A 12,849-nucleotide genomic window follows, 5' to 3' on the forward strand; every position below is an offset into this window, starting at 1 on the left:
CAGACCTTAGGGCTGCCTCCTGTTTTTCAGAGGAGGGTGGGAAAAGTGGCATTACATGTCCCCTCCAAATCCAGTTAGGTCAAGTTGAGCAATGCAGCAAGCTGAGCACTAGTCCATTGAGCACCAGTCCACCCAAATTCACAAGCAGCTGGTTCACATCTCTTTAATGAGATCAAAGGCTCCTGTGTGTTTTTTGGGGGTAGAGCTAGCACAGTCCCCCAAACACTGCCATTCTTTTCAAGACTCCACCCCTTTCAGGCAGATTAGAAGTGGCAGGGAGAGGCCAAAGAGAACTTGGGCCCAGGGCAGTTTCTGGTGGGCAAGTAATCCACCCACCCTCCCAAAACTGTTTATGGGATGTCCCCTTCACTGGAAGCTAGCTCCACAGGGGAGGCCTGGGGTACAGGATTGAGGGGCAGCACACAAGGGTCCTCCAGATCTGGTGGGGTGGCACCAGCCCTAGCCTCCTTGACTGGCTTGCCCTCGCTAGAGTCAGGACAAGGGCAGAGCTCAATACCTGAGTCACCAGTCAGGCGGCGATAGCGGCAGGAAGGGGGTGTGGGGGTAGGGCTCATCCCAGCCCCTGGCTCACCCTCCTGATGAGGGGGTGCACTCTGGTGGGAGGAACCACCTTCCACATTTGTTCCCTCGCAGGGGGCAGGGCAGCTAGAAGCAGAGGAGCGGCAGGTGCGTTCACTGGAAGCAGTCAAGGGGCAGCCTGAGGCTGCAGTGTAAGGAGGTGGTGGTGTGCCCGGCCGGTGAACCACATCCTCATAGGCTGGGGGTTTGAAGGTGCTGAGGAGGCCTGCGGGAAAGAATGGCATGGTTGGTGGGGCACCCAGAGGTGGGGTAGTGGTATCTCTAGTATTAGGAAAAGTTTGCTTTGAAATTTCTGAAAAGGGAATGTGTGGATGATTCCAGGTTCTGGGTTGGGAGAGGCTGCTGGCAGTGTGCCCAGAGCCTCCAGCCACTCACGAAGGTCAAGCAGCGAACCGGTGGGGACAGGGCCAACTCCATGGCATGCCCCATGGTAGGCTAACAAGTTGATCTCACGCTGCCGCTGCTGTTGCTGCAGCCGGAGCTTAGCTCGTCGATGACGGAAGGCGCAACAGCAGCTAAAGAGGATGAGGACAGTCCAGAGCAGCCAGAACCCTGCAAGGGGTGAGGAGGGAGGGTCTTAGCTACCTCCCAGGCACAGAAAGGTCCATGAAGGCAGGAATTTTGAGGCCCAAGGGAGGGTGGGCAGAAGGACCCAAGAACAGCCCCCTTGGAGACTCACACCAGAGCTCATAGTAGTAGGTGCAGCAGCCCGTCTCCCCGCAGCAGTGACCACTCTCACAGAGGTAGGGCTGGTTGTTCACTCCTGGGCACAGCTCTCGAAGCTGGGAGCAAGGAGGCACTTAGAACCAAGGGAGATTCCAACTCCAGCCCCAGGCATTGTCCACCCCCACCCCACTGCATGCAAGGGCACAGTCCCACTCGCTGAGCCAAGTTGAGCTCAGAGAGATTTGTGGGGAGGGAAAGAGTGATGGTGAGAGGAGTGTTGGAACATCTGAAGGGCTGTTGATGTGGAAGAGGATTTGGAACATTAAGAATCTGTCTAGAGAACAAGATGGAAGGTGTGGACATACAAAGAGACAGATTTCAGTTCTGCATATGGAGACTTCTCTCACACTCAGGCTGGTTCCCCAGGGTGTTTTCTGTTAAGGGAGTGTTTGGGCAGAAGCCAGAGGGCAATCTGAGCTATCTCAAAGTCTTAAACAATGGGTAAAGGGTTTAAGGTAATTACCAATGCTAAAATGCTTTCATTACCCGCCCCCCACCCAATACCTCCCCACCCCCAAGCCAGATCTTTCCACCCGAGGGTCTCAGGCTTCCTAGGGTAGAGGAAGGGCCATATGAGTCCCAGAGCAGTGCTCCCAACCAGATGGGATTGCTGTGGATGATAAAGGATGGCATCCAGGGCGCGAGTCTGGGTTCCAGCTCTTCTCCAAATTGCTCCCTCAAGAGAAGACGCTGCCGGACTCTGTTGTGACAATAGGCACACAGAAAAACATCACAAATAACTGTTGTAAGACAGAGGGAGCTTCCCTGGGCCTCACTATGTCTTTGGTCACTGGAGAGCCACTGCAAGCTTCCACTGCAGCCATGGGATGGGAGTCTAAGGAGTTGCAGGCAAAGTCAACTGCATCTACGTTACAAAGTTTAGACAAAGAGTAGAAGGGACATATTTAGGAACTTCACAGTATCTTTGGCTACGTGAGTTCCTCCCCAACCCCCCAAAAGGTAGGGACAAGGAGAGGGGATAGAGAAATAAATGGCTGTCGTGATAGGCTTTTGGAGCAGTTGGGATACCTGCTGTTGCGGCACGCGAAGTGCCCCCCAGGCCTCCTCGCTGCCGTTCCCGCTGCTGGCCTGAGCCATGCCTCCACCTACAGCCCCTTGTAGACCACAGCCTCCTCTATCGCCAGGCGCCCCGCCCCTGCCACCTCTGCCGCCACCGCCATGGCCCCTGCCCGGCCCATCTTCGCTGCCGCCACCATCACTCCGCGGCTGGAGCTTCCATCCGCGGCGAGCTCTGCCAACTAGGACCCAGATTGCTCGGCCCTACCAATCGGCAACGCCCGCCGGCGGACGGGCCAATAGGAACGGACCGGAGTGCTCTCCCGGCGACCAATCCACAGCCGCGCCTCCGCCACTCGCCCAGACAACAAGAGCTCACACAGACAAAGAGTGGGGCAAGGTTCGACCCTGCCCCTGACTGACAGGGACAACAGCCAATACGGACAACAGAACGGGCTCCGCGTTATCAGCCAATGAACGGCCGTCCAGGAAAGCAAATTTTCCACTGATTGGCTTGAGCGTTATTTCCGAGGATGACGACGGAGGCCCAACCAAGCCAGGTGACCCCACTGGAAGAGGCGAGGCGAGGCGAGGCGAGGCGGGGCGGGGCGGGGCGGGGCGAGGCGAGGCGGCGTCCCTAAAAGTCCGCCCAAGTCTTCTCGGTGCCTGGAGGCCATATTCCCCGGGGTTGACGCAATCTCCCGAGGGGGCAAAATGTGTGTACGGGGCATTGGCCTGCCCATAGCCCATTTCCCCAGCTCTGTACAAGTCGAGGCACCGGATTAAATTTAATAGGGTGGGGAAACGAATGGAAACCCGGCAGGGGAGAGGGCGCAGAGTCCGGGTTGGGTAAGGACCTTAAGTAGCCAAAAGGGGGGACCCGGGGCCCTCGGGCCCTCCAAGCCGCATCTGCAGGTTGATGCGGTAGCACTGAAGGCTGCAGAGCGCCTGGCCGGTGCGCGAGCAGGCGTAGCGGCGTGGGTGCGGGCAGCCGGGGACGGAGCACCGAGGGGGAGGGCCAGATGGGGACGGCCGCTGACACACTGGCGCGGGGGCGGGGATGCCTGGTGGGAAGGAAAGGGTGGAACCCTGGGCCCCGCTGCTGTAGCGCACCATCGGGGCCGGGGCCGCCGTCCGCCCTCCCCGTCGCTCGCCCCGCGCTGCCCCTCGGCCTCCCCGCCCGCTGGGCGCCGCGGTCTTGGTGAGGCGCTCGATAGTCTGGTTCTTGTGCTCCTCCGCCCGCCGAGCCGCCTGCAGCCGTCTCTTTCGCGCCCTCTCCTCCCGCTTCAGCAGCATCTCCTCGGTGAGGGCCGGGGCCGGGCAGCCCCCAGCCACAGGTAGCGGCAACATCGGGGAAGGCTGACTCCGCGCCTTCTGGAGTAGAGCTCGCTGGGGAGAGACAGACCGAGTGGTGTCAGGGAGGCGAGGTCGGCCCAAGCGGGGGAAGGGAAGTGGGGGTCTGGGAAGCAAGGTGTTGTGGAGCGCTGGCCTTGAGAGAAGGGGTGGAATTAGCACCCCTCTCCAGGTGCCTTACTGCTGCCTCCTCCCAGATCTCCAGACTGTCATCTTTAGGTCCCTGACTCTAAAGAAGAAAAGCATTAACGTTTCCTACCTGCCCTGAGTACCAAAACTCTGTTTACCAACTCTCCAGAGGTTTTTTTGCTGTTTTGTTTTGTTTTGTTTTAAATCTTTTCATCTCAGTGAATAGCATCAATTAGATAACTGGTCAAGCCCCAAACTCAGGGTTACCCTTGATTCTTCTTTTCTCCCTGCTCCCTGACTCCCAACAAGTATCTATGTCCAAAATATATCGAGAATCCATCCGATTTCCTCCATTTCCACAACTTCACCTTGGTTTGATCCATGACCATCTCACCTGACCCCTTCAACAGCTTCCTGGCAGGTCTTGCTTTTCTACTCCTTATCTCCACTGAGAAGCCAAAGTAATCTACTGAAATATGAATCAAATCTATCATTTCCTGCATATACCCCTTTCATGCTTTAGTCACACTTTTCTCCTTGACCACTACTGGCCATGTTTCACTCTCAAGGTCTTTACAGCTGCTGGTCTCTGCCTGAAAAGCTCCAGTATTGTCAATGTAATCTCATCAGAGAGGTCTTCCCTGACTTCCCTACCTAATGTTGTCTCTTACCACCACTTTCTATTTCATTACCCTATTTCTGTTATAAACTGTGCTTTTCAAAATTATTTACTTACCCCTCTCCCTCCAACACACACACACACAAGAACAGCAGCTCCATGAGAACAGAAACCTCTTTTTTTCACCAATGATATCCCCATTGCCCAGCAACATTCTTGGGACATAGGAGGTTCTCAATATATATTCAACTAGTGAACAAAGAATGAACTGACTTACCTGTCGAGCAGTGAGCAACCGTTCATTGATTTCCTTCTTGAGATCTCCATTGTCATCTAGCTCCCCCTTCTCCAAGGCATCCAGCCACCTCTGTTCCTCCTCTTCCTCTTGACCCCCTAAGCCCCCTGACAAGTCCCGAAGTGGGGAGGGGGACAGATTACTGTCTTCATCTGGAAAGTAAAGTTAGAGAGCTAAAAGTAAAATTGTTCAAGTGGAGAACCCTAATTTGGCCAAGTTAATACTGAGACACTCAAAAGTCTCACGCTCCTCAGAACCAACCCTCTTCCTTTAACCAGGTATAATGAGAAACCCAGTTTCCCCACCTCCAGATCCTTCTCACCCAGCCAGGCACGGTACTGCTCAAGGGGGACTCCTTCCATAGGTTCCTCTTCATTGTCCACAACCATAAGGGGAGAGGGTGAACGAGGACCCTCAGGGATCACAGTGAAAGTAGGAACACTGCAGAGAAGCAAAGCTGTGTAAGTTGAACAGTTCTGTCCTCCTGCTTGGCAGCTACAACTAGCATTCCCCTATACCCTCTTGGGTCTGCCCTGAAGTCAGTACCCATACTCTGTCTACCGGAAAGCCCAGCCAGTTCCTCCTACTACCTCTGCCTGCTCCTAAAGTTCCCCAAGTAAAACTTTGGCTTTCTTGGCCTCACCTCTTGGTGCCCAGGATCTGCCCACCCAGTTTAATTTTGAGTTTAAGCTGGGGCTTGGCAGGTGACGGCTGCGTCGGCCCAGCCTCTTCTTCCTGGTGGTGTTTCTTCTTGTGTTTTTTCTTGTGCTTCTTGTGCTTTTTCTTGTGCACTCCATGGCTGTGGGCACCCGCCAGACTCAATTCCAGCGCTTCCCCTGCGTAAGGAGAGCCTGTCAACGGTGTACGACAAGAGCGGGGCAGCGAGAGCCCTGAAGAACCCCATCCCCCCAGGGGCCTCACTTGTCCAGCGGTACACGCAGTTACCATAACAACACCCCGCCTTTCTCCTTCCCACCTGTGGCGAAATACCCAGGAGGCTCGGAAGAGCAAAAAAAAAACGGGGGCTCCTTTTCTACGAACGTCCACCTTGCTTTATCCACCCGCGCTTACCCGGTTCAGGGGCTTCCATAGCCCCGGAGGTGCTCCCGCGCCGCCACAGCTTACTCATAGGGTCTTGCAAGGAAAAGGGGACTGGAAATGGTAGGGACACATGCTGACATGCCTTTTCCGCCCCGCGGAAGAACCGACTCCAGCCAAACAACAGGCTACTTCCGGTGCATCGCAACCATGCTTGTGCGGGGCACGCGCTGTGGCTAAAAATCCTCCCTGAGAAACAATGAGGGTTCTGATAAAGGTTCCGGGCCCTCTGAGGCCGGGACTGCTCAAAGGGGCGCTAGGCTTTCCGCTCGCTCCACCTCTGCACGCTCGATTCCAGAACCCAACGCGGGCGATTCAGTTATGATTGCTCTCAAACGTGGTGAGCACATACTCCGGGCCAAATTCAGGGTTTAAGCAACGAGGCTACAAAGATGAATATGAACACTTTCCCCTGCTTTTGAGGAGCTCACAGTGCCCTGGAGGAGTACCGGAGAAACTACACTGCGAGCAAAATGGCAGTAGGGCTTCATAGTGCAAGTGCCCTAGGAGCAAAGCAAACGATATTTAAGCCTAATTTCTCATCAGTAGAGAAATGGATAAATGAATTATGGTGAATTTATACAATCTGGAACTCTCTATTGGTAACAAAAGTTAGCATCAGAAACAATCTAAGTGTCCTTCTAATGAAATACCAAAATAATTTGGTGCGTGGATTTGGTATATCCATACAACTGCAGCTATGCTGCTCTTCAAAGGAATGCTACCCGAACTAGTGACATCAATTCTGATGGGTGACTGGGGAACAAAGGTGAAGGGAGACTTTCTTTTTCTTTTTTAAGATTTTATTTACTTATTCATGAGAAACAGAGAGACAGAGATTTTAAAAAAATATTTATTTATTTGACACAGAGAGAGAGAGAGAGAGAGAGAGAGCACAAGCAGGTGCAGTGGCAGAGGGAGAAGAAGCAGGCTCTCTGCTAAGCAGGGAGCCTGACGCAGGCTCTATACCAAGACCCTGGGATCATGACCTGAGCGGAAGGAGGCAACACTCAACCGACTGAGCCACCCAGGTGCCCCTTCTTCCTGCCTTTTAAAATAATCTTATTCTTAATTTTTTTTTGAGAGAGAGAGAGAAAGCACGCATGAGAGAGAGAGAGAGAGAGAGAGGAAAGGTGAGTTTCAATATGATGTGATCCCATTTTAAAAATGTGATATGCTTCTATATACACAGGAAAAAATTGAGGAATATATACTACACCTTAATGTGGTTATCTTTAGAGCTGGGGTTGGGGAGGGGTCCTTGGCTGGATCAGTCTTTGGAGCATGTCACTTGATCTTGGGGTCCTGAGTTTGAACCCCATGTTGGGTGTGGATCCTACTTTAAGAAAATGAAGAAGTTGGGGTTGGAGAACTTCCATTGTCTAGGTCTATAATGCATTTTCTTAATACATTATATTATAGAATATAATGCATATTCTTAATGCAGTCAGTATATATCACATTTATAATTAGAAAAATATACCACCTAAATACATATTTAAATATGTACAAGATGTATGTCTAAGTAAGGTAGCATCAGTGAACAAAGAACTGATTCAAGAGACATTTCAGTGACAAAATTAAAAGGAACCAATGAAATTATATATGGGAATTCAGGAAGAAGTCAATGTTGTATAATGATTAAGATTAACAGAATGGACTTTGGAATCAGACAAGCCTATTATAATAAACCCAGTTCCACTATTAGCTGTATTATCTTGAACTCAAAAGTTATTTAAGCTCTCTGAACCCTAGATTTCAGCCTTATAAGATGGAATGAAGGAGGATCTACTTTAGAGGGTTCTTTCAAGGAAAAAAGCAAATCAAGAATGCAAAGCACCTAATATCTGAGAAACAGTGGATGTTCAGTAAGCAAATGACAACAATAATAAATGACTTCTGCATTTCTAGCCCAAGTATTTAGAGGGAGCATGGTGTTTAAGGTAAGAAAGAGAACTCAGGAAGAGAAGCAAGTAAGAGAATCGGTGTTGCCCATGGTGAATTTGAAGTGCCTGAGGTATTGCCCAGATAGAGATGGAATACTGCCAGGAGAAGCCAGTGCAAAAGGTGTGAGTGGGAATATAACAGCATAGTAACAGAGGTACCCCCAAAGGTATTGGGGAGAGATGAGACATTCCAGAATGAACAAACAGATGAAGAGGAAAGGATCAGGAACAGACTTGAGTGAGCACCTGTCCTGGACAGGTAGGCAGAGCAGCCAGGCAGAGTTGACAATAGAAGTCAGGAGAGGTAAGAAAGGCACCCCAGGGCAGACAGTATCAGTAGACCAAGGCTACATCAGTTGTGTATTGTCCTGCAGAGGACTGGCTGAACTTCTAGGAGAGGATGCTTTCTAGTAGGGTGTGAAGGCAATAGTGTTGTATCATCAGGAGTTCAAGTGAGAGATCACCTGCAGTTAGTGTTTGTCAAACACATTATAGTCTGTAACCTGTTTGCATTGCCCTCTGTCCCTTGATCCCCATGGCAGCTCCATAAGAGAGATACTATTCCCTAATAAAGAAACTGAGGCTCAGAGCAGTTAAATGATTTGGCCAAAGTCACATTGTTAGGGAGTGGTAGAGCCAGCCTCCAACAGAGGCTTCCCAACACCAGCCCCAGAGGTGTTTCCTCAACATCCTGATGCCCAGCAGGGAGGAAGTGGCGACAGCCAGTAGCCCCTGGCTGCATTATTTTGTTTTGGTTTGGTTTTGCTTTGTTTAGAGTAGAAGAGATTTGAGCATGTTTGTAGGCTAAAAGGAAAAGCTTTACTCTTCTGAAAGAGTTCTTAGCCTTATTTTTTAAATATAATGTATTTCAAAATAATTGCAAACATACAGAAAAGTTCCAGGAAGAATACAAAGTTTCTTACTTCCTAAAATCAGATTCTCCAATTGTTAACGGTTCCTATTACCCCTCCCCCTCATTATCCTTATTCTTTTTTGGATCAATCCGAGAAACAGTTGCAGACATGAAGTCACTTTACCCCTAAATATATCACTATGTATTTCCTCAAAACAAATACTTTCTTCTATAACCTTTGTGCAACCCTCCCAATCTGGAAATTAACATTGACAGAGCATGACCATCCAATTCCCAGGCCCCCTACAGGTCTCTCCAGCAGCCTAATGTCTCCTTTTCCTTTCTAGTCCAGGATCCAGATCCAGAATCATGCAGTTCATTTCCATGGTATGTCTCTCTCTCTCTCTCTCTCTCTCTCTTTTTTTTTCATGGTATGTCTCTTTGATGTGCTTTAATATGGAACATTTACTCACCCTTTCCCTAGCTGTCATGACAATGACAGTTTTAAGAATTACAGGTCTTGGGGGCACCTGGCTGGCTCAGTCGGTGGAGCATGCTACTCTTGATCTCAGGATTGGAAGTACGAGCTCTATGTTGGGTGTAGAGATTACTTAAAAATAAAATCTTAAAAAAAAAAAAAAGTATAGGTCTTCAATCCTTAGGATGTCCCTCAACCTGGATCCATCTGATGTTTCCTCACGTCTTGACTCATAATTGTTGGCAGGAATACTACACACACACACACACAAAAAAAAAAAAAAAAAAAAAAAAAAAAAAAAAACAACGATGCTGTGTTCTCCTTGGTGTATCACACACCAGGAGGCACATGGTGTCAGCCTGTCTCACCACTGATGATGCTAATGTTTATCACCTGGTCAGGGTGGTGTCTGCCAGGTTTCTCCACTCTAAAGTCACCATTTTCACTTTTGTAATTAATTAGCTATTTTCTGGGGAAATACTCTGAAACTACTCTGATATTCTCTCCCCATCAAACTTCCACCCACCTGGCTTAGTATCCATTGATGAATACTGTATGAATCAACAGTGCTGTAATAATTGCCAAATGTAATCCTTCTACTTCCATTATTCTATCTACATGTATTAGATGGCATGCTACTGTGAAAGGAGGTTTCCCTTCTTACATTCCTTTACAGATGTATTTATTGATATCATTATGGTTTCCTATTTCAGTCAATGGGTTATAGTCCATTATTATCATTATTTATGTTGATGCTGAACTATGTCCCAGGTTTGGTCAGTGAGCATTTCTTTAAGATGATTTCTGTTCACATGTCTCCACCATGCTTTGAGCACTTTTTTACTTCGTAGCACTTCAAAATGTTTTGGGCTCATCTTGTACTTTGCTTTGATAAGGGGTAGGAACCAAGAAAGGCCAGGAAGTAGGAACATGTGGCTGCCATTACACAAAGGCTACACCAGTCACACAGGGGCTACACCAGTCACACCACAATAACTTGCTGATGAGGATTTCCCTGTTGGCACAGCTACCTGCCCCTCGTGGACTGCAGGTGCAATGGTTGTATCACGAACTCTCCCTAGGTCTTGTTTTCACTTGTTTAAGATTCAAAGTCCAGTTGGGAGCATTGCAGTGACTTGGCTTACCCCTGGGCTGTGAAGAAGTGGTAGACAGGATGAATGACCTAGAAGGTCATAAAGAGGATGTAGCCTCAGCCAACCAATATTACCTACAGTAGGGAAACATACAGAAACAGGAAGATGATTTGAACACTGGGTGGCCAAAAACCCCTTCTCCAAATATCCACTTCATAGTTGGAAAGATAGCAATACAGACATAAGCAAAGGAAAACATTGGAAGGATTTTGCACCAAACCAGCAGTATGCTGGTAAATTTTTAACAAAAGCTCCCCAGGGGAAAAGAAAAAAAAAAAAAAACAGCCCTGATTTACAGTGTTCACCTGTTTCTGTTGTCTACTCCCACCATGCCCAATTTCAAATACGACATGATGGAACCCAGGAATTAGGAAGAGACATGCCATAGCTTACTGTTACATAGCCTTTCCACTATACAGACCCTATCGATGCAAATAACCTCAAGAGATAATAGGAAAACGCAGTGAAATAATTGGAAAGTGATGAGTTTGAGTATCACCTTTGCTTTAGTATAATTTGTGAGTTTTTTTTTTTAAAGATTTTATTTATTTATTCATGAAAGACAGAAAGAGAGACGCAGAGATATAGGCAGAGGGAGAAGCAGGCTCCCCATAAGAAGCCTGACACAGGACTTGATACCGTATCCCAGGATCACACCCTGAGCCAAAGGCAGACCCTTAACCGCTGAGCCACCCGGGCATCCCTAATTTGTGAGTTTTTAGATTTAATTTTTAACTAAAGCTGCGTTTATTATTTATTTATTTATTTATTTAAATTCACTTAATTAACTTATAATGTATTATTGGTTTCAGAGGTAGAGATCAGTGATTCATCAGTCTTATATAATCACCCAGTGAAATAATCACCCAGTTAAGCTGTGCTTAACACCTGGAATGCACAGATCTGGGAAATTCAACAGTTGTCTCTTATGAGCCCATGTGGGGCTTCCGTCTACCACAGTACCAAATGTCTCAGTTTTTCTTTGATGGTGGGGAAGGCATGGCTTTATTCTTATTTTTTACTTCATATTATTTTTAAATGGTACAATTAGGAGTGTTTTTTTAAAAAACTGTATGTGTGTTTTCAAATAGGAATTGAATTTAAAAAATAAAAAAATCCATGGAACTATTGACCTTGTTTCTCCACTCTCGTCATGAACAGTGTCAGCTGGCTTCCCTGACCTCAGTCACAACCTTCTCCAAGTGATTTATGCAAAAGCCTGCCAGACTATGATCTCTAAAATACAACTATATTGTGCCGCTTCTTTTGCAAAATCTTCAGTCACATGGACTCCAAATTCTCAGGCAGGATTTGAACACTATTTCCTTTCCAAACATCTTCCATTCTTCTGCCTCTTGTCAGGAGCTTTCACACCCTTCACAAGAGCCTATGGGCCACTGGGTGGGGGTGAGACAGCTGAGGGCCTGGTAAGAGGATAGTGCTTGAGGCTCCAGACCTTCCATCACAGCAGCTGATTCTATTTCACATATTCCAGGTACGATTGCAGTTGGGGAAAACAAAATCCACATTCTGTTGCTAAAAAAAAAAAAAAAAAAAAGTTTTTGAAATGAACCCTTTTAGTCCAAACAGCACAACTCATCCCAGTCAGGTGCTCTGGAATCTGAATGTTTCCTTGAGGCATTTCCTGTGTTCATTTACTCCACTGATGGTTGACTGAGTACTTCCTATGTACCAGACACTGGGCATAAAGCAGTGGACAAGACAGACTGTTCCTCCCTGGGGAGCTTACAGTGAACTGACAATAGATATTTGAAGAATTAAATAATTCCAGGGCGCCTGGCTGGCTCAGTCAGTAGAGCCTGTGACTCTTGATCTTGGGGTTGTGAGTTTGAGCCCCATTTTGGTGGTAGAGTTTACTAAAAAAGAGAGAGAAAGAAAATAAAAGAAACAATGCCTTTCCCCTTTCTCCTCCTCACCCATCCTTTGAGGTTTATCTCAGAGGCCACAGATTTTATAAAATCTTTTGATCTGCCTTTCGTACAGACCAGAACAACTCTTTTCTCCGTATACATTTTGTATGTCAAGGCTGTTTGCTGTTCTTCCTGCCCAGTGTCCATTCCCTTAGTGGTAGTACGCAAACAGTCTCTTGGGGAAAACACCTCTCCCTTCACTCCTCTCCCAGTTCAGTAAGTTCCTGTTGGTCTCCAGGAGTGGGCAAGTGACCCAGGCCTGGTTGACTGGCACACAGAGTCTCCCCCAGCCATAGTGATTGGTCCAGGATAGGCCATCCCTCTGGCTACAAAAGTTGGATAAAAGATCCCAAATGGCCCATAGTGAATCCAAGACATGTGTAGGAGGTTCAGGGAAAAAATGCTGATATTAAGCCTGAAAAGATACACACCCAGAATTTTTGGCAATGATGTTGTGCTGTGGAGGGTGAAGCCAACATGGAGCCAAGTGGAACTAAATGAAGGGAGGAGATGGCTCCTGTGACACTGAATGCCAGGGTCTAGCCACATCTAAAGCCCGACTTCTGAACATATTAGTTCCTTAAGACAATAAATTTCCCCTTCTGCTATAGTAATTTAAGACATCTCTAAAGCTAAAAGCTAGTATTTCT

General features: G+C 48.0%; 1 protein-coding gene across 3 annotated transcripts; it reads right to left on the reverse strand.

Moving 5' to 3' along the window:
- Positions 1–149: 149 nt before the first annotated feature.
- On the reverse strand, positions 150–5,918 carry LOC129501545 (INO80 complex subunit B). Of its 3 annotated transcripts, XM_055312735.1 has the most exons (7): positions 5,811–5,918; positions 5,383–5,575; positions 5,062–5,180; positions 4,722–4,891; positions 2,356–3,732; positions 1,925–2,191; positions 1,337–1,382 (listed from the first exon to the last, which is right to left on the reverse strand). In XM_055312735.1, exons 1-5 carry the CDS (start codon positions 5,866–5,868, stop codon positions 3,202–3,204), a joined length of 1,071 nt encoding a protein of 356 aa, XP_055168710.1. In that variant the 5' UTR covers positions 5,869–5,918; the 3' UTR covers positions 1,337–1,382; positions 1,925–2,191; positions 2,356–3,201. The 3 variants fall into 3 exon arrangements, with proteins under 3 accessions (XP_055168711.1, XP_055168712.1, XP_055168710.1); XM_055312736.1 differs by lacking the exons at positions 4,722–4,891; positions 5,062–5,180; positions 5,383–5,575; positions 5,811–5,918 and adding exons at positions 150–805; positions 976–1,152 and having other exon boundaries at positions 1,280–1,382; positions 1,925–2,026; positions 2,356–3,162; XM_055312737.1 differs by lacking the exons at positions 1,925–2,191; positions 4,722–4,891; positions 5,062–5,180; positions 5,383–5,575; positions 5,811–5,918 and adding exons at positions 150–805; positions 976–1,152 and having other exon boundaries at positions 1,280–1,382; positions 2,356–3,162.
- Positions 5,919–12,849: the final 6,931 nt, after the last annotated feature.

This window comes from Nyctereutes procyonoides, unplaced genomic scaffold (genome assembly GCF_905146905.1).
Source record: "Nyctereutes procyonoides isolate TBG_1078 unplaced genomic scaffold, NYPRO_anot_genome, whole genome shotgun sequence".
Lineage (NCBI taxonomy): Eukaryota > Metazoa > Chordata > Mammalia > Carnivora > Canidae > Nyctereutes > Nyctereutes procyonoides.